The sequence below is a fragment of the Cervus elaphus genome, chromosome 12 (genome assembly GCF_910594005.1).
Source record: "Cervus elaphus chromosome 12, mCerEla1.1, whole genome shotgun sequence".
NCBI classification, from domain to species: domain Eukaryota; kingdom Metazoa; phylum Chordata; class Mammalia; order Artiodactyla; family Cervidae; genus Cervus; species Cervus elaphus.
The window spans coordinates 41,667,957-41,693,198 of NC_057826.1; the positions used below are offsets into that span (position 1 = coordinate 41,667,957).

The following is a 25,242-nucleotide window of genomic DNA, read 5'->3' on the forward strand; positions in this document are numbered from 1 at the left end:
AACAAATTGATATTATAAAAAAATTAACACTGAAAATACTATTTTTAAGAATGATTAAACTCAGTAAAACATCTGTAAACAAGAATAAATTTATTTAATTTCTTTTAAAGATTTAATGATATACAAAATGTATATAGTATATTTTTAATACATTTTCTCCCCCCCCCATCAATATTAAACACTATTTGAACAGCTTATCTCTTTTTGCCTTGTCTGTATCTATGAGATACACTACTGAATACAAGTAAGATTTACACTGCTCCCTCCCAAATAAAAATTAAAATTAGTACCTAGGGGGAAAAAAAAAAATAAAAAAAAAAATCAAAGCACAGAACTTTAGACAGATGAAAAGCTTTTCTTATTGTTGAGCATTCAACAATATCGGGGGCAGTTAAATTACATTTTATTGGCATAAAGTTGCACTGCAATCTCCCAACATCACATAATGATAATCCAATTCAATTTCTTAAGTACCACAAACAATATTCATGTTCAAATGTTCCTACACAATTTTAAATATATGCAAGAATTCATGTTTACATTCTGATTTGATATACTGGTCAATAAAATCTTTTGAGAAGTATGTAACTTCCAAGTTGTCACTATATATATATGATAGGAAAAAAGCACTGTAACTTTTCTTGCAAGGTAACTTCTCTTGAACAGTGAGTTAAATTTTTCCTTTGATATATTTAGGTTATAGCAATCTAACATGGCTTTCTTCTAGTTAACAATGACTTGAGAAAAAAATGTTTTAAAAAAAAATTATACTTTTGCACAATTTGGGCTCTATTTAACAAAAAACTGGCTCTATCTTTTAAATAGGAGCCTAACCCTGATTCATAAAGTCCCTCTTAGAAAACGGTTTTCAGCCTGGGCTTCCTATATCCCTGTAGATCTAGAATTATATAACAAGCCTTCTCTTTTCCCATGGCCAACAAGGATCTAGGTGGGCACTAGTGACATTATCACTGAACACACTAAAACACATTGAGGAAGACATCTGACTGCCATTTAACCAAAAGACTGGGTGACTTCTTCATTTCACTAGCTGAACGGCAGTAAACCAGCTGCCAATAAAATCTGCACAGACACCTAACTTTGGTTAATGGTATTGCACCACACAAAGAGAGGGTTATTACCCTCATCAGAACAAAGTCAAATGAAATTCTGTTAAAAAGAGCCCTTTAAAAGGTTATAAATACTAATTTTTCTTTACCTTTAAAATTTAACAGCTGCCAGCTGTATCATATAGGGAGTTCTTGACTGACTAGTTTAATCGAGCCAAAAGAATATTGACCTTTTAACTGTGCTAGATTCAGCACACACTTTGCTGTATTATCAAACAATTTCCTCCTAACAGAAAAGTGACACAGTAACATTTTTGTGAGGTGTAATCAAAACCAATGATTCAGTAATATTATAACATCAGACGAATAGAATTAGCTGATTCTGATTCTTTGGTGGAATTTCCAGGCTGAAGAGTCAAATCAGAAGGCTCATCCTGAGGAAATATTATTTTATCAGGTGTATAGTCATTCCTCTTCAGATCTATATTCACAACCCCCCCAAAAAAGAAAAGAAGAGTCAGTATTGCTTAGAAAAAGAAAATTAAGAACATTTCCTAAACCAATTTCCCTCTAAACATGCCAGATCTATTTTTTTACAATATTGTTATAAATTCAAAAGTCACAAAATTTATATGCATAAAAATGAAGTCATTCAATAAATAATTATGTTTTGACTATGAGTTAATAACTCATGTTAAGTATAGAAATATAGCACTGAACAAGGCAGATAAGGTCCCTGTTCTAATGGAGCTTATGTTCTTAAGGGTGAAGAAAAACAAACAGGAAAATAACAGAATTATAAGCAGTAACAAGTACCTTGAAGAAAACAGTGTGAAGAGGGTCAAGTGGGAGATGGTATATGGTGATTCTTTTAGACAGGGCTGGGCAGAAGAGTTGCAGGAGATAACATATGAGTAAAGACTTGAATATTGAGAAATACTGAGAATACTCATTGGAAGGACTGATGCTGAAGCTCCAATACTTTGGCCAACTGATACAAACAGCCAACTCAATGGAAAAAGACCCTGATGCTGGGAAAGATTGAAGGCAGAAGGAGAAGTGGGCAACAGAGGATGCGATGGTTGGATGGCATCACTGATGCAATGGATATGAACTTGGGCAAACTCTGGGAGACAGTGAGGGACAGGGAAGCCTGGAGTCCTGCAGTCCATGGGGTTGCAAAGAGTCAGATGACTTGGCAACTGAACAGTAACATCGACTGAGAAACGACCTATCAAAGTCCCAGGAAGAGTACTCTATGCAGAGAGAAAGCTGATTACAGACTATAAAAAGGAAATAGACTTGGTGTGTTCCAAGAATGAAAAGAAGCAGCACATCTTGCAAGTAGGGAAAGACTAGGAAAAAATGAGGTCAAGCAACAGTTAATGACCAACAGTTGTCAAACTACAGCCTGTGGGCCAAATCTGGTCTGCCCTGTTTTTGTAAATAGTTTTACTGGAACGCAGTCATACAAATTTGTTTACAGATTGTCTATGGCCTTTTCTGTACTACAATGGGAGATCTGGATAGCTATGACACAAGTCACATGGCCCGCAAAGCCTAAAATACATACTTTTTTTTGCTTTTTTTCCCCTGGCTGCACCATGCAGCATGTGGGATCCTAGTTCCTCAACCAGGGACTGAATCCATGCCCCTTGCATTTAAAGTGTGGAGTCTTCACCACTGGACCACCAGGGAAATCCCTATTTCTTTTGCCTTTTACAGAAAAGTCTGCTGACCTCTGATTCAGGGGACACAGGCAAAGGTAAGTACAGATTACAGTAAAATCCACTGGAAGGTATCAAGCAGTCTTAAGGGAGGAATGTAACATAAGCAAATTTGTTTAAAATGACTGTTCCAACTGTCACATGAAGTCTTCTTAGGGGACAATGGGTAAGAATCTAGGAAACAAAATGGTGGCAATGATGATGAAGATAAACTGATAAATTCTAGGGAGATTTCAGAATTTGAGCAGACAGAATTTGACAGACTGATTATGAAAAGTGAGAGAAAAAAGGAACTGGCTAGCTTTTACATTTTGAGTCTGAGCAACTTGGTAACTATTAATGAGACCGGGAAGTAGAGTTTTGTGGGAAGGGAAATGAAAGTCAAGAATTCTGAAGTGAACATGTTACTTGAATCTGGACCCTTTATACAGAGTGAAGTATATCAGAAAGAGAAAAACAAATAGTGGATACGTATGGAATCTAGAAAAATGGTACTGATGAACTTATTTGCAAGGCAGCAACAGAGACACAGACAGACAACGGACTTGTGGACACAGCAGGGGAAGGACAGGGTGGGATGAATTGAGGAAGTAGCACTGACATATATAGACTACCATGTATAAAACAGATAGCTAGTGGGAAGTTGATATGTAACACAGGGAGCTCAGCTCAGTGCTCTGTGGCAACTGAGAAGGGTGGGATTGGGCACAGGTGGGAGGGAGGCTCAAAAGGGAAGGGATATATGTATACTTTTGGCTAATTCACGTTGTTGTATGGCAGAAAACAACACAACACTGTTAAGCAATTAACCTCCAATTTAAAAAAAAAAAAAGGTAATTCAAGTAGCAATGAAGGAAGGGGAATATAGAAATAGGAGCTCAGCAAAGAAGTTAGTCTTCAGTTAAATTTGGTACTAATAGCATGGGAACTGCATATATAGCTATGGGATAGGATGAACTTGACATTACAGACACATATGACAACGGTTGCAGAATAGAAAAACTTAATGGAGTAGTATCAAATTTATACTTTAAACCATAGCTGTCCATAAACCCTTCTACTTTTATTTCCATATAAAACCGAACTTACACTCACAGTTAGGCAAATATACTCCAATTAAAAAACAAGAGGTAACTAACACTCAGAATATAAACTGTTAATTTTAATTTCAGCAACAGTCTATGTTCAATGATCCAAATACACACTTACTACAGTATGAACAATTTTTGATAAACTTTAAATTCAAGACTTTGCATTAGGCCTTAAGGAATGCAAATTAATTTGCAGCTGAACTGTACACAAAGAACAATGGACAGAAACATAATTATAATTCTTCACAACTGTAGTGTTAACTAATGGTGTAACCATGGGCAAATCATGTAAACTCTGCAAAACAATGGATTTGGACTGGACTGCTTTTTATGTCCCTATCAAGCTGTGAAATCCTGCTTATAATGATAATTTAAAAAACAGATATGCTATTAAAAACTGCATTGTATTAAAAACCAAATAAAAATGAATTGGGGCTGCCTGTTAAATTCACCACTATATGTTCCACTTCTGGCTAAAATAGACTAAGCATATTCCATTCTCTCTCTCTTTCACTGATTACAATCTTTTACATGATATATAAAGCAACTACCTGAGATTTCTGAAAAGTGATAGCAGATATACAGGAAGGAAAATCTGAACTTGAAGAATGATCTATATGGTGGTGAATTTCCTGTTTTTTTTTCTTTTTTCGTCTCTTATTTTTAGGCTTAGACTTGAAGATAGCTCAATCACAGAAATGTACAGTGAATGTGGACAAAAAAGCTCCAAGGCTTTCCAGCCTGAGGATAAGGAAGGAGGACCTGTGGGATGGAAAATGTTGAGGGGAATGCTCTTTTTTTCTTTTTGCTCTTCTGCCCTTTACCTAAGACAAGCCCTAGTCAAGAAGAGGTATTCCTACAGTGGTGGAAGCAGGGAAAGCACCCACAACTCCAAGAGAAAAACCTCTCTGACCAGAAGAACTGAGAACAGGTACCTCTATGATCCAGAAAGTATTACTGTCAGCACCAGAAATGGACTAAGTTACAGAAAGTGTATGATAGCACAGGAGGCCAAAATCCTGGCTTAGATTCTAGTCAGTGTACCAAAAAAAGAAAAAAAGAGGCCCTTGGGAATCACAAAGTATGGGAGAAATCATGGAGAAGAGGAAACTGGAGAGACACCCTCAATTTGTGCATGACACCCTGAGTGGCACATATGTAGAAAGACAGCACGGCACAGGCTCTGAGAACTAAACTATGCTGCAGACCTTTGGTCATGTCCAGACTTGACCCTGTTTGACACACGGGAGAGAAACCTGAATAACAATGCAAAGGTTTTAAAAACCAAACCGACACTGGACTCACAGCCACACAAAAGACAGACTGTGATTTGTGAACTGAATTTAACTGAAATGGTTGGATAATAACACCAAAAATCTCAAGAGGATTCAACAATTCAAAATTCTCCAGAGGATTTTTAATAAGATCTCAAATCTCCTAATATTCTAGATATCCTGGACATATTTTAAAATTACTAGAGATACAAAGAACAGAAACATTTAAAAGATTCTCAAAGAAAAGAAACCATGAGATGCCAATCCCAAGATAACCCAAATGGAAGAATTAAAGACTTTAGCTACTGTTATAACCATACTCCATGATGTAGGACAAAAGACTTGAAATGAAAGGAAAACAAGTTTTCAGAAGAGAAAACAGTCAGCACAAAAAGAACCAAAAGGAAATTATAGTTCTGAAAAATATAAGTGAAATATAAAATTCAGTGCAAACCTTAATAGCAGAAGAAAGAAAGAATGAGGAGTCAGTGAATGTGTATATTGATCAGTAGAAATTGTCTAATCTGAACAAAAGAGAAAAATTAATTTTTAAGTTAGTCCCCAGAGTCACAAGTTCGTGGGTGACAATTATCAAAAGGTCTAACATTCTTTTTATGAGAGTCCAGGAACAGATGAAAAGGTTGATGCAGAACACACATGTGATGAACTAATAACTAAAAACTCCCCAAATTTGACACAAGTCATCAATTTGCAAACTTAAGGAGCTTAGTAAAGTTGAAACAGGATAAACTCAGAAAAAGTTACAACTAGACATAAAATAGATCAAACTGCTCAAAACCAAAAATAAACAATAAATCTTGAAAGGAGATACATTATAATGATACATCATGTAAAAAGGAAGAATAGTTCAAATGACTGTGGAGTTTTCATCAGAAATTATAAAGGCCGGAAGATAGTAGAACATTTTTTTAAGTGCTGACAGAAAAAGCATCAACCTAAAATTCCAGATCCAAGGAAAAAACCCTTTAGGAATGAAAGCAAAATACATTCTTAGGTAAGAGAAACTATGAGCAACCACTAAAAAAAAATAAACATAAAGATAAAAGAGAATACTAAAATAAAAGGGAGGGGGAACAACAACAAAATAAACCAGAGACATCAATCAGAAAACAATAAAACAGCAGATAAAAACCCAACCATACCAATAATTACATTAAACATAGAGGGTCTAAAACAGCAATTAAAAGATAGAAATTGTTAGATTTAAGAAAAACAGATTAAACCTAGGAACTAACTACTTTATGCTATCTATAAGAAAATCACTTTAAAAATAGTTAATATATACAGGTAAAAATAATAGGAAAAGATATCTAATGGAACCACCAATCAAAAGCTATGCTAATATCAGACAAAGTAAACTTTAGGACAAGGGAAATTACCATAGCATTACATAATGATAAAAATTAAATCACCAAGAAGTCTTAACTTCTTATATATAAAAATCTTTATATATACTGTAAATCAGCATATACCTAAGAGCAAAGCTTCAAAATATATGCAGGAAAAACTGACAAAACTGAAAGCAAAGCAGACAAATTCACAATTAGAGACCTCCTTTCTAAGTAATAAACAGAGTAAGTAGACAGAAAATCAGCAAGGATATAAAAAAGCAGTATAACACTATCAAAAAACTTTTTTCATTAACATTAATCAAATACTTCATCCAACAAGAGAATATTCTCTTGAAGTATAACATTCATTTAGTAGAGACAGTATCTTTATAAGGTTTAAAATTTTTCTTTAAATTGAATTCATACAAAGAATGTTCTCTTATCATAATGGAATTAAGCAAGAAATCAGTTTACCAGGAAAAATTTACAAAAATGTGAGAACTAAAAAAGACATTTGTAAATAATCTATAGGACAAAGAGGAAATCTCAAGGGAAATAAGCTATATTTAAAAAATTAAAAACAAAAATAATACATATCCCTCTATAATTTTTAACACAAAATTTATGAAATGCAGCTAACATAATGCTTACAGGAAAACCTATAGCACTAAAATGTTTTGTTAGGGAAAGAAGTCTTAATAATCTAAATTTTTACCCTAACTAGAGAAAAACTAAACTAAATCCAGAGCAAGCAGAAAAATGGAAATAATAGAGAAAAAAAAAAATCAAAGAAACTGACAACAGATAATAGAATAAAACAATGAAAACAAAAACTGGTTCTTTTAAAGTACCAATAACACGGATACACTTTAGCCAGATTGAAAAAAAAAAAAAAAGCATACAATACCATAATGGAAGAGAGGGTTCACCAGAATCACCACAGACATTAAAAAAAATAGTATCATTAACACTATGCCTGTAAATTTGCCAATTTAAATAAAGTCAAATACTGTACAATCTCATTTATATATGGAACCTAAGAAAACAAACTGACAGGAAGAGATGACGTGAGGTTACCAGAGTGGAAGGTGAGGTGGGGGAGAACTGGAAGCAGGCGGTCGTAAGGTACAAACTTTCAGTTACACAATAAATAAGCACTAGGGATGTAATCTAGAATACTATGACTGTAGCTAACACTGATATATGATACACAGGAAAGTTGTTAAAGAGTAAATAAATACCAAGAGTCACCATGAGGAAAAATATTTTCTTTCTTTCTATTCTATGTATATGAAAAGATGAATGTTAGCTGAATCTATTGTGGTAAAATCACTTCACAGTTTATGTAAATCAAACCATCATGCTGTATGCCTTAAACTTATACAGGTGTATTATTAACTATTTCTCAAAACAAGTAAAATGGACCAATTCCCTTAAAGACACAAACTATTAAAACTCACTCAAAAAACCAGTATCTATCAAAAAAAAATAAACCCTTAGTTAAAAAGTATCTGATGAAGAAAACTTCAGACAGATGGTTTTGCTAGATAATTCCATCAAATATTTGAAGTGGGGATAGTATCAATTCTATACAATATATTCCCCCAAACAGAAGATGTGTAAGTAATTCCAACTTATTTTTAAGGTATTATCCAAAAACAAAACAAGAATGACAGTACAAGGGGGAAAAAAAAATCTCATAGATCAACATTCTTCATGAACATAGATATAAAAATCATCAACAAAACATTAGAAAAGTGAATCCATATACAATTTGAACACACAAATGAACACCAAAAAAAATATATCAAGATGAAGTGGAGTTTGTCCTGGGAATACAAGACTGGCTCAACATTTAAAAAGACAATCAGTGTTAATTCAGTGTAACATAACCAATTAAAGAAGAAAAACCAAATGATCAAACCAAAAATATAGATGCAGGAAAAAAACAGACTAATTCAATGTCCATTTAGGATAAGCATCTTCAAGAAGTAAGGTATGAAAGAGGATGTCTACTCTCACTACTGATATTGAACATTGTACTAGAATTCCTGGCCAGTGAAAAAAGTCAAGAAAAATAAATAAAAGGCATACAAATTGCAAAGGAAGTAACAAAACTGAATCTACTGTCTATATAGAATTTACAAACAAAAAGCAAAAACTAAACCAAATCAAAAAGCCTCATAGAACTGAGTTTAGCAAGAATGCAGGATACAAGGTCAATATACAAAAACAAATAATTTCTGAATCTGTTAACATGAACAATTTAAAAAATTACAGACAGTAGTAGTAACATGCTTACTATGTGCCTGGCACTGTTCCGGAAGTACTTCACAAATACCAACTCATTTAAACCTCAAACAAACAAAACCTACAAACCTCTAAGATGTAGATATTCTTTGAGGACCTGGAGTCTGGCTCCCAGGTCCAAGTTCTTCATTACTACATTACTGGTCAAAATGAGAGGAACTTTCAGAAATACAGGTCCAGGGCAAGTGCCAAGCACCTGAAATTTTGGAAAAGTTCCACAGGGGATGATGATGCATACCAAAGAGTGAGAATCACTGGTCTGTGAAATAACTTACAACTCAATAATAACTTGTAACTCTCAAGTATAAAGATGAAATTGCTATCATGAGAAACTGCATCTGCAATTCCTTGTTTCTGTCTCATGAAATACTCTTCCCAACTCTTTTCCAGGCCAACTTGAAAGTCTATGCATCCTTCAGTTTTAGGCAAATCTGTTAGTTCCATAGGTAGCATTCCTTGACTTTAAGTTTGTGTTAAGTGATCTGTTTACCTGGTCTGTTTTTTCTGCTTGATATTTATGATAGTCATATAATTCTCTGTTAATCTTTTAGTATTTAAGATCTGACTAAACTCCACTGAGAGCAGGGATCACATTTGCCTCATTCACTATCATATCGTCAAAATCTAACACAATTTCTAGCATCCACCAGACACATAATAAATATATACCAAGAGAATGAACTCTGTATTTCTGTAAGTAATGAAAGAAAGCACAGATTCATTTATGTTTCTGGCCTTATGAAGTTCTGCAGTAACTAACTCTGCTAACAATTTATATACTTTATACTGATTAAGAAAACGCCTACCTGGAAGTTTAAGTTTTCTACAGCAAGAATTACAGTGATGTTTTGCTCTGAAGTTTTTTATTGCATCTTCTCCTAGATTTGCTGGGCCAAAAACCATATCACAGGATCTGGGGAATTGATAGTTAAAAGAAAAAGTCAGTTGATGCAAACAGAAATGTAGGATTTGAAATTATAAAAAGATCTTCATGAAATTATTAAAACTTATTACCTCTTTTCTTCTGCCTTTATCACAGATGGGTCAGTCAAACTTTCACCCACACCTTTATATGTATATACAAAAAAGACAATTCATATTATGTAATTGATATAAAATATTGATATATGCATAATAAAAAGGTCACAGGAGATTCTACAGTATCATCAACCATTACATAATGTTAAGCTATTCAAAAGAGTATAGTTTTTCTCTTTTGACCTCAACACTGCACTAGCAACAAGTACAGTTCCCGCGACATGAACAACAGTTAAATGTCAGAGTTGACAGGCAGACAACGAAAGTTCCTGATTGCACCAGTTTCTGATGCAACAAGGCCAAGTTTGCAAGTAAATATCTCCTTATTTACAATTTGCCCTTGTTTCACCTTAGTTAGCAAAAAATAATTAAGTACATGAAGACATGATCTATAAGCCATTTTAAAATATCTTGGATTTTTAAAAATCACAGACTAACATATGAATACCCCTGGCTCAAAAAAGATTCAGATTACATAAAGAATAAGATTGTGAACATTTTTCTTCACCTCCAGCCCTCTCCAGAGGTGTTAAAGGTGACATTAAATCTTTTCAGTCTTACCTATTCATTCACATAAAGAAAGAACAACTACTAATACTTGAACAATCATAAAATATTTTACCCATTAGAATGAAATCTAATAAAACGGTTAGAATTTCACAACAGAAAAATCTAGAATTAAAATATGATACTAATTTCTTCTCGGACTGGCAAGGATATTGAATACTGAACAGATGAAGAAGTGGGCACAGTGATGAGTGCTTGCATAGTGCTGAGTATGAATTCCTACAACCTTTTCGGAAAGTTAACATGGCAGACACTCTTAACATTGCATTCTCTAAACCTAAAAATAGGGTGACTATGTGACAATAGAGGATTTAAATCATGCTATGCTTTCATACTACAGCTGTTAAAAGGAATGACCCAAATTTAGCAGTAATAACCCAGAAGATGTTTATCATATACTGTTAGGTAGGAAGAAAAACAAGTGAAATACAAAGACATACTCATACACACACACACACACATACAGCATGATTCCAGTTGGGAGAAAAATCACAACACAAAATGATTAAAGGAAAAAAAATTCGTGAATTTGTCTTCACAAAAGTACAGAAACAGTAAAGATGGGAGCATTCTGTTCTTTATACATTTCTATGTTGCTTGTTTGTAGTAATTATCTAAAATATTTTTATATAAAAATGGCTCCATAACATTAATTTTATAGAGAACATCAAAATTATCTTGCTTATTAAAAGTAACTGCCATCTCTTAATCAATATTCATAGTTTGGCCTCACTTCCTAGGCACACTTGAAAATGGATTGGCCCACCTAATAAAATATATCAGAGTTTTCACTATATACACACCACTTAATCATTTATATAAAATGAATTACTGAAAAAACAACAGCTATTTTTATACAATTTTCTTTCTTGAGTTAGTATTGAAATAACAACTGTTTGCTTGTCAATAAATCTTTTATTATTGTATCTATATAATGAAAGACGTCATCAAGTGATAAATATTCTGAACAACTGTTCTTAGGTGATTTGAATTCTGATCTATGTTAACAGTTGAAATTAAAGCTACTCTTTAGGAAATAAGCAAATCATTGCTCTTTCCCAGCCATAGGTTCTTCTTTTTTTTTAAATATATGAAAGAATCTGTTTACAAAGAGGCTACACTCAGTTTTTCCCTTCTAGGATACATGATGCTCCACCAACCAAGTGCTGGAATCTATTCCTTACCTCCAAAATCTGATCTGTCCTTACAGCTTACCTTGACCAGTAAAATGGGGCAGAAGGGATCTGGGCCCATTCTGTGCCTAACGAAAGAATTCCTGCTTTCTCTGGAGAAGCCAGCTATCACATAAAAAGTCTAATTACCCCAAACTACCATGCTATGAGGATGAGATGGCTGGATGGCATCACCGACTCGATGGACATGAGTTTGAGTAAACTCCGGGAGTTGGCGATGGACAGGGAGGCCTGGTGTGGGGTCTCAAAGAGTCGGACACAACTGAGCGACTGAACTGAACCACGCTATAAGCAAAGTCCAAGCTAGCGAGCCATGTAGAGAAATCACTGGGTGGAGAACTGAGGAATTCAGTTGTCTTGAACAGAGACTTAAAACATTTGGCTCCAGTCAAGCTGTCCAAACTAGTATCCAACCATTCAAACTCTCCAAGGGGACAGCAGAGATAATCCAGCCCCAACTTCTTGAACCAAAAAAGTGAAAGCAAATTTTTTTTTAATCCACTAAATATTTAGGTAGTTCAGTTGACAGTAATAGACAGCATGAACTCAGGAAACAATAAAGATTACTTATTATTGTTTTAAAGAAAGTCTTTATACTTTTAAAAAACTAAGGCTATAGACCTATGAGTAAAATAGGGGATTTCAATGTTTTTGCTTATTAAAACATCTGCACTGCCTAGATAACAATTAAGATAGTCAGACCCTATTCTTCAGGGCCCTGATAGCTATATACTCTGGCCGTTATTGACTTGCTTTTTTAACAGCTTTTACTGACCTAAGAGTTTCCATATCTATAGATAAGCAGATTTCTGTAGAGTGAATAGATAAGAACCTAATGCATAATTTCCTTTCAGCAATATTTTAATAAATTTACCTTGTAAATCAAGTACCAGTAACTCCCCTCTTGTATATTCATAAGTCCAGTGGCTAAAGGCCAGCATAATCTCTTCCAGTGTATTAGTTGGAATAATCTCATCACCATTATTGTTGTTGTATTTTCTAAATTCTCCAGTCATACATTCTTCCACAGCAAACCACTGTCCTGCTGAATGGCAATACAGCAGGAAAACTTCAAGGAACCTTATGAGAAAGTTACAGATATTACTAGTAGTTTTATTAATAAAATTCTAATCAATCTGTAAAATGGGTAAATAATGAAATTCAGCATCCATAATGAAGGTCAAAAGAGAATGCTATCCACTAAAAGATCTCAGAAATTTGTAAAGATTTACCTTGGAGAATATGGTATGGATTTGGGTTTCATTTGGTTGAAGGCAAATGTGAGTTTCTGTGCTGCTCTCTGTTGTTGAATTTCCTACAGAACAGAAAAAAAGAAACCCTGTTCAACACTGACATTAAGACTTTATTAATTATACTTTAGCAGTGAAAACAAGGAACTCAAACAATGCTTCACTGTATGCATTCACTAGCACTTACTCTAAGACAGAGATGCAGAACTGTATCTTCTTTATAAATACTTGACCATGTGTTAATCACTTCAGGAAGAAAAGATTTGATAATATAAAGATGTCCTGATTTGAGGATATCATGTTCTGACCAAGTACACTGTACTTTGACAGCTCTTCGTAAACCTCCTCCCATCTCCTCTTTACTTAAAAATTCTATTTTGGCACAGAGGCCCAGCTGTGACCAAGAAGACATGCTGTTATTCAGTATGCTGGGAGAACTCTCTTCCAAGCGATACACCGTGACAGGCTCACCTGCAAGATGAATGGACACACTTTAAGGTCAAAATATGACTCTAGAAAGCATGGAGCAAAAATTGGCAGGTATCTTTGGTTAAGATTAAGGAAGGAATAGAAGATGAGATGGACGAGGTTGTAGTTTTACAAAAATAAGTTTAAGGACAAGAAATATTCAGAAACCAAGATCTAATATCTCTAAGTTCACATGTATTTGGTAATGATAAGCATTTTTGAAATCATGAACATTTTGGAGAAAAATTTTTAGAAAGTAACTAGACTTCTAAGCATTTGTAAGCTAAACTTTCAGATAGGAGGTTAGACCTGTTCCACAAATCCTGTGATATAAATTTATCAGTGCTTTCATTACTAAACTATGACCAAGAGCTTTTCTGAATTAAAATACACCACTGCTTCTGGATATGTCAGAAATAAAGAAAAATCAATACATCTGATGCTTTCATCTATTTAAACATACCTGCTCTTGTAATCAGGCTTATTAAAACTTACATGAAGTTAACACTTTTTTTTTTTTTTTAAAGTCAATACTTCTTAATGCAATTTCTCCTCTTTCTGTCACCACCTATGTTCTATATTACAGTTTAAACCCACATATTAATTAAGGGTTTATTTCTCCTTTTATTTTACTTCTTGGTTTTACCTCTTGGAGGCACAGGTGTAAATGGAATGCTCTGGGATAATCTCATCAAGTTATTTCTTTCCACAGCTGCATAAAAAAATGAGAGAGAAATAATGAAATCCCCCAAAGCTCAAAGCATTACTAAATTTTGTTTTTAATACTTATTATTACTAACCTGAGTAATAGTAATTTGTATCCATAACTGGCTTAAATGGAGAAGCAAGGCCTAAAACAGCAAATAAACAAATGAGACCCTTTTAAAAATAATAATACAGCATAAATTTTTGCTCAAGCATTCTCATTTAATCATTCCAAGCTGTGTGCAGGTAAGCTCTCTGCAATAAAAAAAGTGATAAATTATGTCCCTCATGTGCTTTATAACCATATTTTATTATGCCAGATAAGGCAGATTAGTGGTAACTGTGCACTCAAAAAGCATATGATAGTTCACACTCTCCTGTCATAAACTACATTCTTCCCTTATTTCCTACTCAAAAAGAGAAATGTCAGATCTTCGGGGTGTGGAGACATAGCCCTGTAACCATTTTAGCTGGTTGACCATGAGCAAATGTGAAATGTAACCAAAAAAACCCTTCCTCCATCTCTAGATATATTTGAGGATTTAACTTTTTTAAAATTTTATTTCTTTATTGAAGTATAGTTGACTTACAATGTTGTGTTAATTTCTGTGAGGACTTCACTTAGCTGTAGTGAGAAAGATGGAGACTACATTGAACCTACGTGTTAAGCTTCTAGAAATTTCTACAATATAAGTGCAAGAATAGGTTCTTTTTATTTACATTCTTACAGGAGAAGGAAATCAGTTAACAGTTATAACACTGTGTGATAAACTGTATAAAATATAGTGTGTGTATGCATATTCTCACACACACAGAGTATAGGACTGTAGCGGAGAGGTACCAAATGTCTCCTGGTTGAAGAAAGGTTGAAGAATGTCTCACAGAAAAGAGAAAGGGGAAAGCGAGTAGTCTGGAAGGTGTGGCATGGTCAGGGCAACATTTGCTATACTTGAGAAACAGAAACCTGTTTAATATGAATAGAACAGTGGTTTTCAACACCATCTATCTATCTACATACCTACATACAACACTATCTATCTACATACCTACCTACCAATCTATCTACCTATCCATATATCAGAATCACCTGTGTGGCTTTTCGAACATAGACTTACCCAAATCTCACTCCAAAATATTCTAACTCTTCAGGTATGTGTCGTCATACAAGTGATTTGGATTTATAACCCAGTATCTGGATATGCAACCAAGATCTTAAATTAATGAGCAAAAGTACAGGCATACCAATAGGAAGTAAAGCTACAGAAGCAGGGAACACCAAATTGTTAAAAGCCAAATAAGCAATGTTAAGAAAATACACCGGGGGCTTCCCTAGTGGCTCAGTGGTAAAGAATCTGCTTGCTAATGCAGGAGACATGGGTACCATGACCTGGGAAGATCCCACATGCCACGCAGCAACTAAGCCAGTATGCCGCAACTACTGAGCTGAGCTCTAGAGCCCAGAAACTTCAACCACTGAAGCCCACGCATCCTAAAGCCTGTGCTCCCCAAGAGAGGCCACAATGAGAAGCCCATGCACCACAATTAGAGAGTAGCCCCTGCTCTCTACAGCTAGAGAAGAGTCCATATGGCAACAAAGACCCAGCACAGCCAAAAATAAAATAAATAAAACTTTTAAAATACTTAAAATATGAAAAGATGCTGATTTTATCCAATGACAGTAGAAAAATGGAAAGCAGAGGAGTGACAAGATCAGATCTTTTTAAAAGAATCATTTTGGTGGTAGAATAGAAAAGAGACTGGAAAGGAGCCCAAATTGGCACAATTACTTTGAAACCCTATTTGGTAGTAACTATTGAATATGCCCTACCACCAGCAATTCCACTCCTGTGTACATACCCAACTGAAAATAAATACATCCCGTTTACCAAACAACATGAACAAGAATGCTAATGCAGCACTATGAATATTAGCCATATACTGGAAGCTACTGAAATACTCATCAAGTGGTAGAATCAATATATAAATTGAATATATTTATATAAGAAAATACTATATAGTAGTGAGACTGCACAAACCATCACTACATACAACAATGTTTATGAATCTCATAAGCATGTGTTACGACAAAAGTCAGACACCAAAGGAAGAGTACACACTGTAAGATTTCATTTATATACTTTATATATATACACACAAATATATATACATAAAATAAAGAAAAATAGATAAACATGTACATACACACAGATAAAAATCAATCTGTATTGTTTAAAGGGCAGAGGTTATAAGAAGATGATACAGTAGCTAAGATACTGACAACATGTATTTTGTGATCCGGGTGCTGATTACATGGGAATGCTCACTTAGTATATATTTTCTGTATATGCATCAATAAACCTAGCTGAACGAAAGAGTACCATTCAGTAACACAGGGAATATAAGGAAGCAGCAGCCTGGGCAGCAAGGATGAAGGGAAATGGGAAGACTGCAAAAAGATCATCATTCACATGGTGAGTTACCATATTTGTAAAACACATATAATAAAGAGGAATGAACGGAGGGAAGAACTTTCTACTTCCTTGGCTTTTTTCAAATATGAAGCCTAATATTTCTTATCTAGGACAATGTTAGGATTTGCTAAAATAAAATACATCATATACAATCCTTAGCTTTTCACATTATATTTACTACACACTCACCATTTAAGGTTCCTTCTTCAGGCGGCCTTAAGGAAACACCAAAAAAATAAAGTAAGTTAAGTTACAGCTTTAGTTTTGGCTACCATAAAACTTTATTTTATGAAGTTATTATAAATTCTCAATATAACATTATTAAAATAATTCTGAGATTCAGATTCACTTTTGTTTGAATATTTGCCATTTCCCTTAAGTTAGCACCAAATTCACACACAGATATGTATAAACCCATTATCAATAACTCATACCTCTAATTCAAGCCTACATAAATATCAGTAGTAGTTTGGAGCCAAACTGAAGGTTGAGTACTAATAGAGTAATATATTCCACGACTCCTCTATTATGGAGGTTCACTCCACTACTTTTATACATTGCCTTGAAATGACTTTGCAAGACTATAAAAATTCAACAGAATTGATAGGCAAAGAACTGAAAGAATAGTAATTAGGCATCATTTTGCAAAACTCAACTGCTAAAGTTGAAAAAAATTTCTTTCCAATCTTGAACATAATTTATTTATAATAACATATATTGGTACCAAGTGGAGGTTCTATTAATCCCACAGATTACAGTACAGATTAGAAAGACAGGTATAGTGGAAAGGAGAGTGGAACGGAATAAAGAAAATGGATTAGAAGCTTCGTTCTCCCATTATACAGTTATGTGGCTTTGCTCAGGACTAAAGGACTAGATCAGGCCTGAAAGGTCCTATAGAGTAGAAGACCTTGGATATCTCTTTCTAGCTTTTACATTGATTCTGATGTTTGGTTTTCACCTTAATAACACAAATATTTTCTTACAGGAAACACTCTGACGGAGCATCAGCCCTTTCTCTACTATTGATAAAGCACTCTTTTCTTAGTACCCAAAGAGTACTGCCAATTCTACCTTTGTGGGTACTTCTCTGGATCAGTATTCTGTAATTCAGTGTTCTCTCATTAGCTGAATTAACATCAACTTTAGAAACCAAATCTGTACTTACACCCTACAGTTCTAGTTACAAAAGACATTTATTCTCTGAAGAGGTTTCATTATAAACAGGTCTTCCAAGAACCAGTCAGGACCAGGATATCTCAAAAATTTGACCAGCTGCATACCTATGTAACATCTGGTTTATTTTCTTCTCTTTATACTCTTATCTATGTCTGATACAGAGAAGGAAATAGGGTAAACACTGTATAATATATAATAATTTCCCTCAAATTGGCTTCCCTTCTTAAGCATGCTTCCCTTCCTATGTCAAATAGGTATCAAAACAAGATTAATGTCCTCTGGAATCCTAAAATACTAATTTCCAGGCTGGGAAACACATAGATTATCTTTGATTCTTATGTTTAATCTGTACCGAATTTTTTACTTTTTGGGGATGACTACTTGCCAGATAGTCTTCTGTTTCTACTTTTGGTTCTGGATCACCACATCAGCTTTCTAGGGCATTCCCTGCATGCAGGCTTTCTAAGGTACACTGTGTGTTACTGCTTTAATTGCCTAAGTGCTTTCCAAATGCAGAAGACAAAGCTTGTTGATTGGAACAATGGGCAGAGAAATTAATTAAGGTGTCAAACTAGGTCTTTGCAATCAACTTGGAAACAGGACTAAATCATAAAATCATAATTCTATCATTATAAGGAAAATTTTAGTCAAGCTGTGACTACAATATGCCCATAATTATAGTATAATTATATAAAATCATAAATATATACATTGACTCATAATAAATGATTCCCCAATCTTCTCAATGTAAAGACAGGAGATCCCAAAATAAATAATCAACACTTGCAAGAAGTGTTAAAGAGATTATTATGCAAAGAGCAGAAAAAAGACAACATTCAGTAACTGGAGTACTTTTCACACGAACAGTGAGACAAGGCTTACTTACATTTCTCTATTCGATGGTCTATCTTGTAACCAGTCCTTTAGACAGAAACAAACACAAACGAAAAGTTAAAAGAAAAAGTCTTTAGACAAAGCGTAACTGTTTATCTCTGCTTTGTATCTTACAATATGTTTTATGAATAAATGGCTGAGAAGTTAATGTGAATTTTGTTTATACAACTGAGCCAATAGAATAAAAAATGGCTATAAAAGCTACCATAAGGCCATTTCACAAGGTAGAATAAAGAACTTTACAAGTGCTATCTCCTATAATTATAGTTGTCAGTTAACAATTTTCTCTTCTTAAAATACACATTTGTTTCTATGACTCTGAAAAAAAATGTGTTTGCTGCCAAAAGAAAAATACATCAAAGTATAAAGAAAAAAAATTAAAATCATGCAAACTGTGACAAATAAATCACTAGTAACAGGCATATTGTGTGTGTACGTGGTAGGTTTTATTCTGCTATTTTACATTTCTAAGTGTCAATTTATTTTTACTTCTTCAGTTTGGGACTCATGTTTCCTGAATTTGAATCATCATACATTTCATCATTTTGGAAAATTCTAAGTTGTTTATAATCTCTTCAAATTCTATCTAGTCTCTCAAGGTCAATTCATAGGTATTTTCCATATTTTTAATGTTTAACACATTTTCTACCTAATTATAACGTTATGTTACACTGTGGTTGAGTATTATTTCATTGTATACAGAGTGAAGCAAGTCAGAGAAAAAAAAGTATCGTGTATTAATGCATATATATGGAATCTAGAAAAATAGTATTGAAGAAATGGAGGTGCAGATGTCGAGAACAGACTTGTGGACACAGTGTGGGGATAAGAGGGTAGGATGAACTGAGAAAATAGCATTGACATATATACACTATAATGTATAAAACAGATAACCAGCAAGAAGGCGCTACACACAAGGAGCCTAGTCTGGCACTCTTGTGATAACTCACAGGGGTGGGATGTGGGTCAGGGAGGGAGCCTCAAGAAGCAGGGGAGATATACAGATAGAGATATATGTAAGTAATTATGACTGATTCATGTTGATGCATGGCAGAGACCACCATAACACTGTAGAGCAATTATTCTTCAATTTAAAAAAATTTTTTTAAAGCTACACATCATTTCAAATAAAATATCACCATGTTTTAGCTCTTCTCTAATAAATATGATTTTATGCTATGCATATGTTTAATTGAAATGTACAAACCGGTAGCAAAGCTGCTTTGGAATCGACTTCATGAGTTTCTTCTGTAGATGACCTTCTACTGCTACTTTCCACTAAAAGAAAATTTTAAAAAACAAAAAAGTTTTACAACTAAAACAAACTTTTAATACCAACTAACAAAACACAAGCATTTCAAGGCATAATATAAAATTTTCCAAGGATAAGTATCCTTTCCCTATCACTGCTAAACATAAGAATTACACGAAGCCCATGGGTCTCTTGACAGGATATCAAAATTATTCAGTTTTTCTGTGAATAGGCAACATGAAACAAAAGAGTATGAAAAAAAAACCTTGCTCTTTCTCTGCTTCCAAATTTCTTGTGTATCCTTCCAGATACTTTGTGTTTGTATATATACCCCTGCCTTTTTTTTATTTAAACATAAATGTTAATCATGTATCTTCAGACTTTTTTATTTTAAATTAATTTACAGACCTTTTTTTGTTGTTGGTTTTTAAAAATATTTATTTGGCTGTACCAGCTCTTAGTTGCAGCATGCAAACTCTTACTTGCAGCATGTGTGATCTAGCTCCCTGATCAGGGATCAAACCCAGGCCCCCTCAATCAGGAGCATGGAGTCCTAACCACTGGATCACCAGGGGAGTCCCTGTTGTTGGTTTTTAAACTTTAAGCTTGGAGATCTTTCAATATCAGTATACAGAAGATTCTTCTATTCCACTTGGATGCTACATTGAACTTCATACAAAGGACATACAACAATTTGTTTAACCAAACTACAGTTAATGGACATTTGGCCTGATTTCAAATTCTTGCCATAATCCTAGCTCTTGTCTTCTTTAGTGGGAGGTCAACAGATACTGCCTAAAACTGAAACATGAGGATGTAAAACTATAGACATTCTGAAAGTGAAAGTGAAGTCGCTCAGTCGTGTCTGACTCTTTGCGACCCCATGGACTGTAGCCTACCAGGCTCCTCCATCCATGTTCTCTAGGCAAGAAAACTGGAGTGGGTTGCCATTTCCTTCTCCAGGGCATCTTCCCGTCCCAGGGATCGAACCCAGGTCGCCCACATTGCAGGCAGACGCTTTAACCTCTGAGCCACCAGGGAAGCCCATAGACATTCTAATGTTAGTAATGATATCCAAGTTATCTGAAAATAAGAGTTTTATTTCTTCCCTCTCAATCCTTCTAACATTTATTTTTCTTCCTTTTTTCCCTGTGGCTAAAATGTTAAATAGAAATGATAAAAGCCAGAATCCTTGTTTCCCTTCTGGGGTTTTTAATATTTCATTATGAAGTGTGGTATCTGTGGTAAATTTTTGTTAAGATACCTTTTATTTAGATTAAGGAAACTCCATTCTAATTTGCTAGGAGTTTTTAATCATGACAGATGTTGAATTTCATCAAAGTCAGCCTTTCTGCAACTATTAAGATGATCAGATAATATTTTTCCTTTGATTTGTTATCAACATGCCTTAATTATATTTGAATGTTAAACCAATTTGCACTCCTAGAGTAAACCTAACTTGAAGAGAAAGGAGAAATGATGGTGAGGGGGATATAGTAGTACTGCTTTTCTTAAGGAATCTTAAAAAGATTATATGTACCTAACTGAAAAGTTAGATAACAATAAACTTACATGCATATAATAATGATGACTATGACAAAAAAAAAAAGCATGATATGGAAACATCTCCAGGCCATTTGATTTTTAGATAAAAAATTAAAGGTGCAGGGCATGTATAGTATGCTACCTTTTGTGTTAAAAATCAGAGGTAGAAGAGACTTATTGTCGTATGATTATGTAAGCATGAAACTCTAAAGGAAAAACAAACTAACAATAGTTACATATGGGGCTAAAGTGAGAAACTGACAACAATTTTCAAAGTGCTTGTGTGTATTTTACTTTTGAACCAATAAATATATTAGCTATTTTTAAAGATTACATCAGAAAAGCAAGTTGACTAAATGACTATACAGATTAAAACAGAGCAGATTCATTTGTAAAAGTTAAAATCAGCAGATTTGTAAAAAGTAAGTCTGCATTTTTTTCAGGACTAAACAATTGGTTAAAAAAGAAAAACTATTAGAATGTTAAGATTATGTTCTATCCAAGGTTGAGAACAACAATGATGGACCAGAATATTCCTTTTCTGACTCCTGAAACATTCACTGCTCAGATGTGTGACATACATAAAATACCTTTTATTTAATGTAACTCACGTAGTCAAAACACTCACCTTGTTCTGAATGAAGAGGAATAGAAGTTTTGTGACACTCAGTAAATCCAGCATGAGAACTCACATGTTTCAAAGTGTTTTCAGAAGGAATATCATTCTGCACAGGGTACACATACACAATGTTAAAACAATTTTAACTAAATTTCATACCACTGTTCTAAGTAGTATAAGAGTCTCTGGATCTATTTAGCTCAATATACTTTAATCTACCTGGACTCCAAAGAGTATATTACAAGTTACAATTAGTTTCTTCAATATCAATCTCAAAAACTGCCATCAAAATAACCTACTTGCTTATCGTTCATAAATCTACCTGAATGAATCCTTTTCCATAGTAATACAAATTCATAAAAAAGTTGGGGAAAAAACAGGAAACAATTTGGAAAATAATAAAACATCAATTATCCTAAAAAAGAAAAAAACTACTATTTTACACTAAAATTAAAAGTGATAACAACAATTTGGAGGGTAAAGGAGTGGAGGGGAAATTTATCTGGGGGATTTTTGGTAGCTTTGTTATTGATTTGTATAAGCTATTTGTATACCAAATATTTATCTGATCATTATTTGTCAAATTTGTTTTTTTAAATTTATCTATCTATGCTTCATATTTTTAAGTACTCATCTCTCTACATCTTTCCCTTAATATTTGTTTAAAAAGCCTTCCTGACTTTGCTTTAATATTTATATTTTCTTAGGTTTTTTTATGATTTCAATTTTTATATTAAATCTGGAATTCATTGAGCTCATAAAGTGATATGAAACAGAAGTTTCCAAATTTCTACCCAGTTGTCCACTTTGTGTGTTTACTGACAAAGCATTCCTTTTCGCATTGATTTCTAATTTTACCCTTATTAAATTCTAATTTGTAGAAGAGTTATTTCAGAGTCATCAAAACGTTTCACTAAATATTCATGTTTCAACTGTAGCACCTGTATAGATATTTTAGTATCTAACAACTAATTCCCCCTCATTTTCTTCTTTATACCTATTCATTTTTCCAGATGAACTAATGAATTTCGTTAAACTAAAGAGGGTGAGCTGATATATTCATTTTGTTTCTTTTTAACTATAAAAGGGTCACACTATTATGTACTTTAAAATATTTCCAAACCTCTACCACCCCTGAGAAACAATGGGTTTTAAAATGTTACTACCAAAATAAACTATTACTTTCATTAACAAATTTAACACATCTCAAGAAAATTAAACTTTTCTACCTTTGATGCTTCACAGTCTTCACATTACAGCTGATTTACTTAGCCAACAAAAAGTGTTAACCTTCCTTTTGTCACAAAGCAACTCTAATTTCCGTTTTGATTTTAGTTGCTTCTTTTGGAACCAGTTCTAGTTATTTTTTGTTTTGCTTAAGTACTTTCCTTGATATACTCTTTGATGCAGTGACACATCAATTTTATAGAACCATGTTGGACAGAAATTCCAGTATGGGACTGATGAGTGAACTTCAGGTATCTGTATAATTCTATACCTTAAAAGCAGAAACATATATTTGCATTTTTTCCTGGAGTGGATCTAAAGCTTTTATTAGATTTTCAAAGGGATGTAACCCACAAATGTTTAAGAACTCAAAGTCTCTGACCAACATGAGCTAGAACTCATTATTCTATTAGCATAGTTCTTTTTCTCTAAGTAGATTACTCAAAATTGTTAAACTGAAAACATAGCCACCACTTTTCCTGCCACTCACAGAAACTTATTTCTTTTTGTTTTTAGCAGGAAGCTATCTGCGCCCTTAAAAATTTTCAGCATACTTCGGCTTTAAGCTCATTTAATAGGGTCACTGTTAAAAGGTGCAATCTGTGGGGAAACCCTAACATTTACCGTTTCCCACTAGGAAATGTCCATTTATCTTAAATGATTTCTCAGATATAACAAGTACTTCATAACAGCAAAATGATGCCATCAGAGTGTGGTGATAAATTCTTTCAACTGCTGCTGTAACACCTTGTTAAAGATATATTAAGAGTTCAATGAAGTAAAAGTTAGAGAGTAAAAGTAACAGCCTAAGTCAGGGTAACTATTACTAACGATCAAGAGAAGCAGAAGTACTAAAAAAACATTTAGGAAGCAAAACCAGTTAAGACTTGGCTGTTGACTGGAAGGGAGAAGTAAGAATGCAAGTTTGCCCTGGTAAACTAGAATGCTGACATTATTAACAGAGGCAGGAAATACAGGAGAAAAAGAAATATGTCTGCTGAGCTTAAAGTATTTCAGATCATCATGATGATGGATGGTCTCTGCTAACTGTGTTTTTTCTGAAAAACATGTTTAATTCTATTTTGAACTAAACCCCCAACCAACCAAATAAACTGCACTGCTGTAAGGATTTACTTACAGATAACATTTGTTTTATCTTGTTTGATGTTTCTTTAAACCTCTGTAAATCCATGCTATCTCTGTGTCCTAAAAAGAAGGAGGGAGAAAGATTACCACAAAAAGTACTTGTTTATTTTGATCTATCAAAATAATGATTGCCTAGTCTATTCAAATATATGATTTATATTGTGTTTTAAGTAGTTTTGATGGCTCTGCAGTTTTCTGTAGCTTTCTTGATAGTGAAAATACTTATTAAAAGGTTGGAGAACATGAGCTGTTCAGTTTACAGTAATAGGATCCTAAGAGTCCTACAAGTGATCTGAAGTGAACTGCTCACAATTTAAAAGGAGGACAATCATTTGATTATCAGAGTGTGTGTGCGTGTCAGTCACTCAGTCGTGTCTGACTCTGCGACCCCATGGACTGTAATCTGCCAGCTCCTCTGTCCACGGAATTTCCAGGCAAGAACATTGAACTGTGTTGCATTCCCTTCTCCAGGGGATCTTCCCGACCCAGGGATCAAACACGGGTCTCCTGCACTGCAGGCAGATTTACCGTCTAAGTCACCAGGGAAGCTTTTGTCAATAAAAAAGCATTATATATTAAGATGTTTATTATACATATGACACATGCATATTACATATAAATACAGATATCAAACATAAGGATACCTGTGTATCTACACATATCCATCCCAGTGGCAATATATTAACAAATAGACTAAAATGTGTTTTTTAAAAATCAAATGGGATATATTTAATGTAGGAAGAATCATCTCTATAAACCACAGTGAACTCAGTCTAGCAGTAGAGATCAGCATGCTCAGTACCTAGATAAATCATGGGGTTGGCCCTAATGTGGAGACTTCACATAGATATAACACATTCTCTG

At 34.0% G+C, this 25,242-nt stretch overlaps 1 protein-coding gene across 1 annotated transcript in view; it reads right to left on the reverse strand.

Moving 5' to 3' along the window:
• Nucleotides 1–71: 71 nt before the first annotated feature.
• TRPM7 (transient receptor potential cation channel subfamily M member 7) overlaps nt 72–25,242 on the reverse strand; it is a 102,181-nt gene continuing 77,010 nt past the window's right edge. The window contains exons 27-39 of the mRNA XM_043920965.1: nt 24,371–24,438; nt 22,015–22,111; nt 19,797–19,867; nt 18,582–18,616; nt 16,706–16,731; nt 14,141–14,191; nt 13,987–14,052; nt 13,060–13,343; nt 12,855–12,937; nt 12,497–12,702; nt 9,839–9,890; nt 9,631–9,737; nt 72–1,551 (exon numbers count right to left, since the gene is read on the reverse strand). Coding sequence (XP_043776900.1) covers nt 1,421–1,551; nt 9,631–9,737; nt 9,839–9,890; nt 12,497–12,702; nt 12,855–12,937; nt 13,060–13,343; nt 13,987–14,052; nt 14,141–14,191; nt 16,706–16,731; nt 18,582–18,616; nt 19,797–19,867; nt 22,015–22,111; nt 24,371–24,438 — 1,277 coding nt within the window. The 3' untranslated portion in view covers nt 72–1,420. The remainder of the gene's footprint in view (nt 1,552–9,630; nt 9,738–9,838; nt 9,891–12,496; nt 12,703–12,854; nt 12,938–13,059; nt 13,344–13,986; nt 14,053–14,140; nt 14,192–16,705; nt 16,732–18,581; nt 18,617–19,796; nt 19,868–22,014; nt 22,112–24,370; nt 24,439–25,242) is intronic.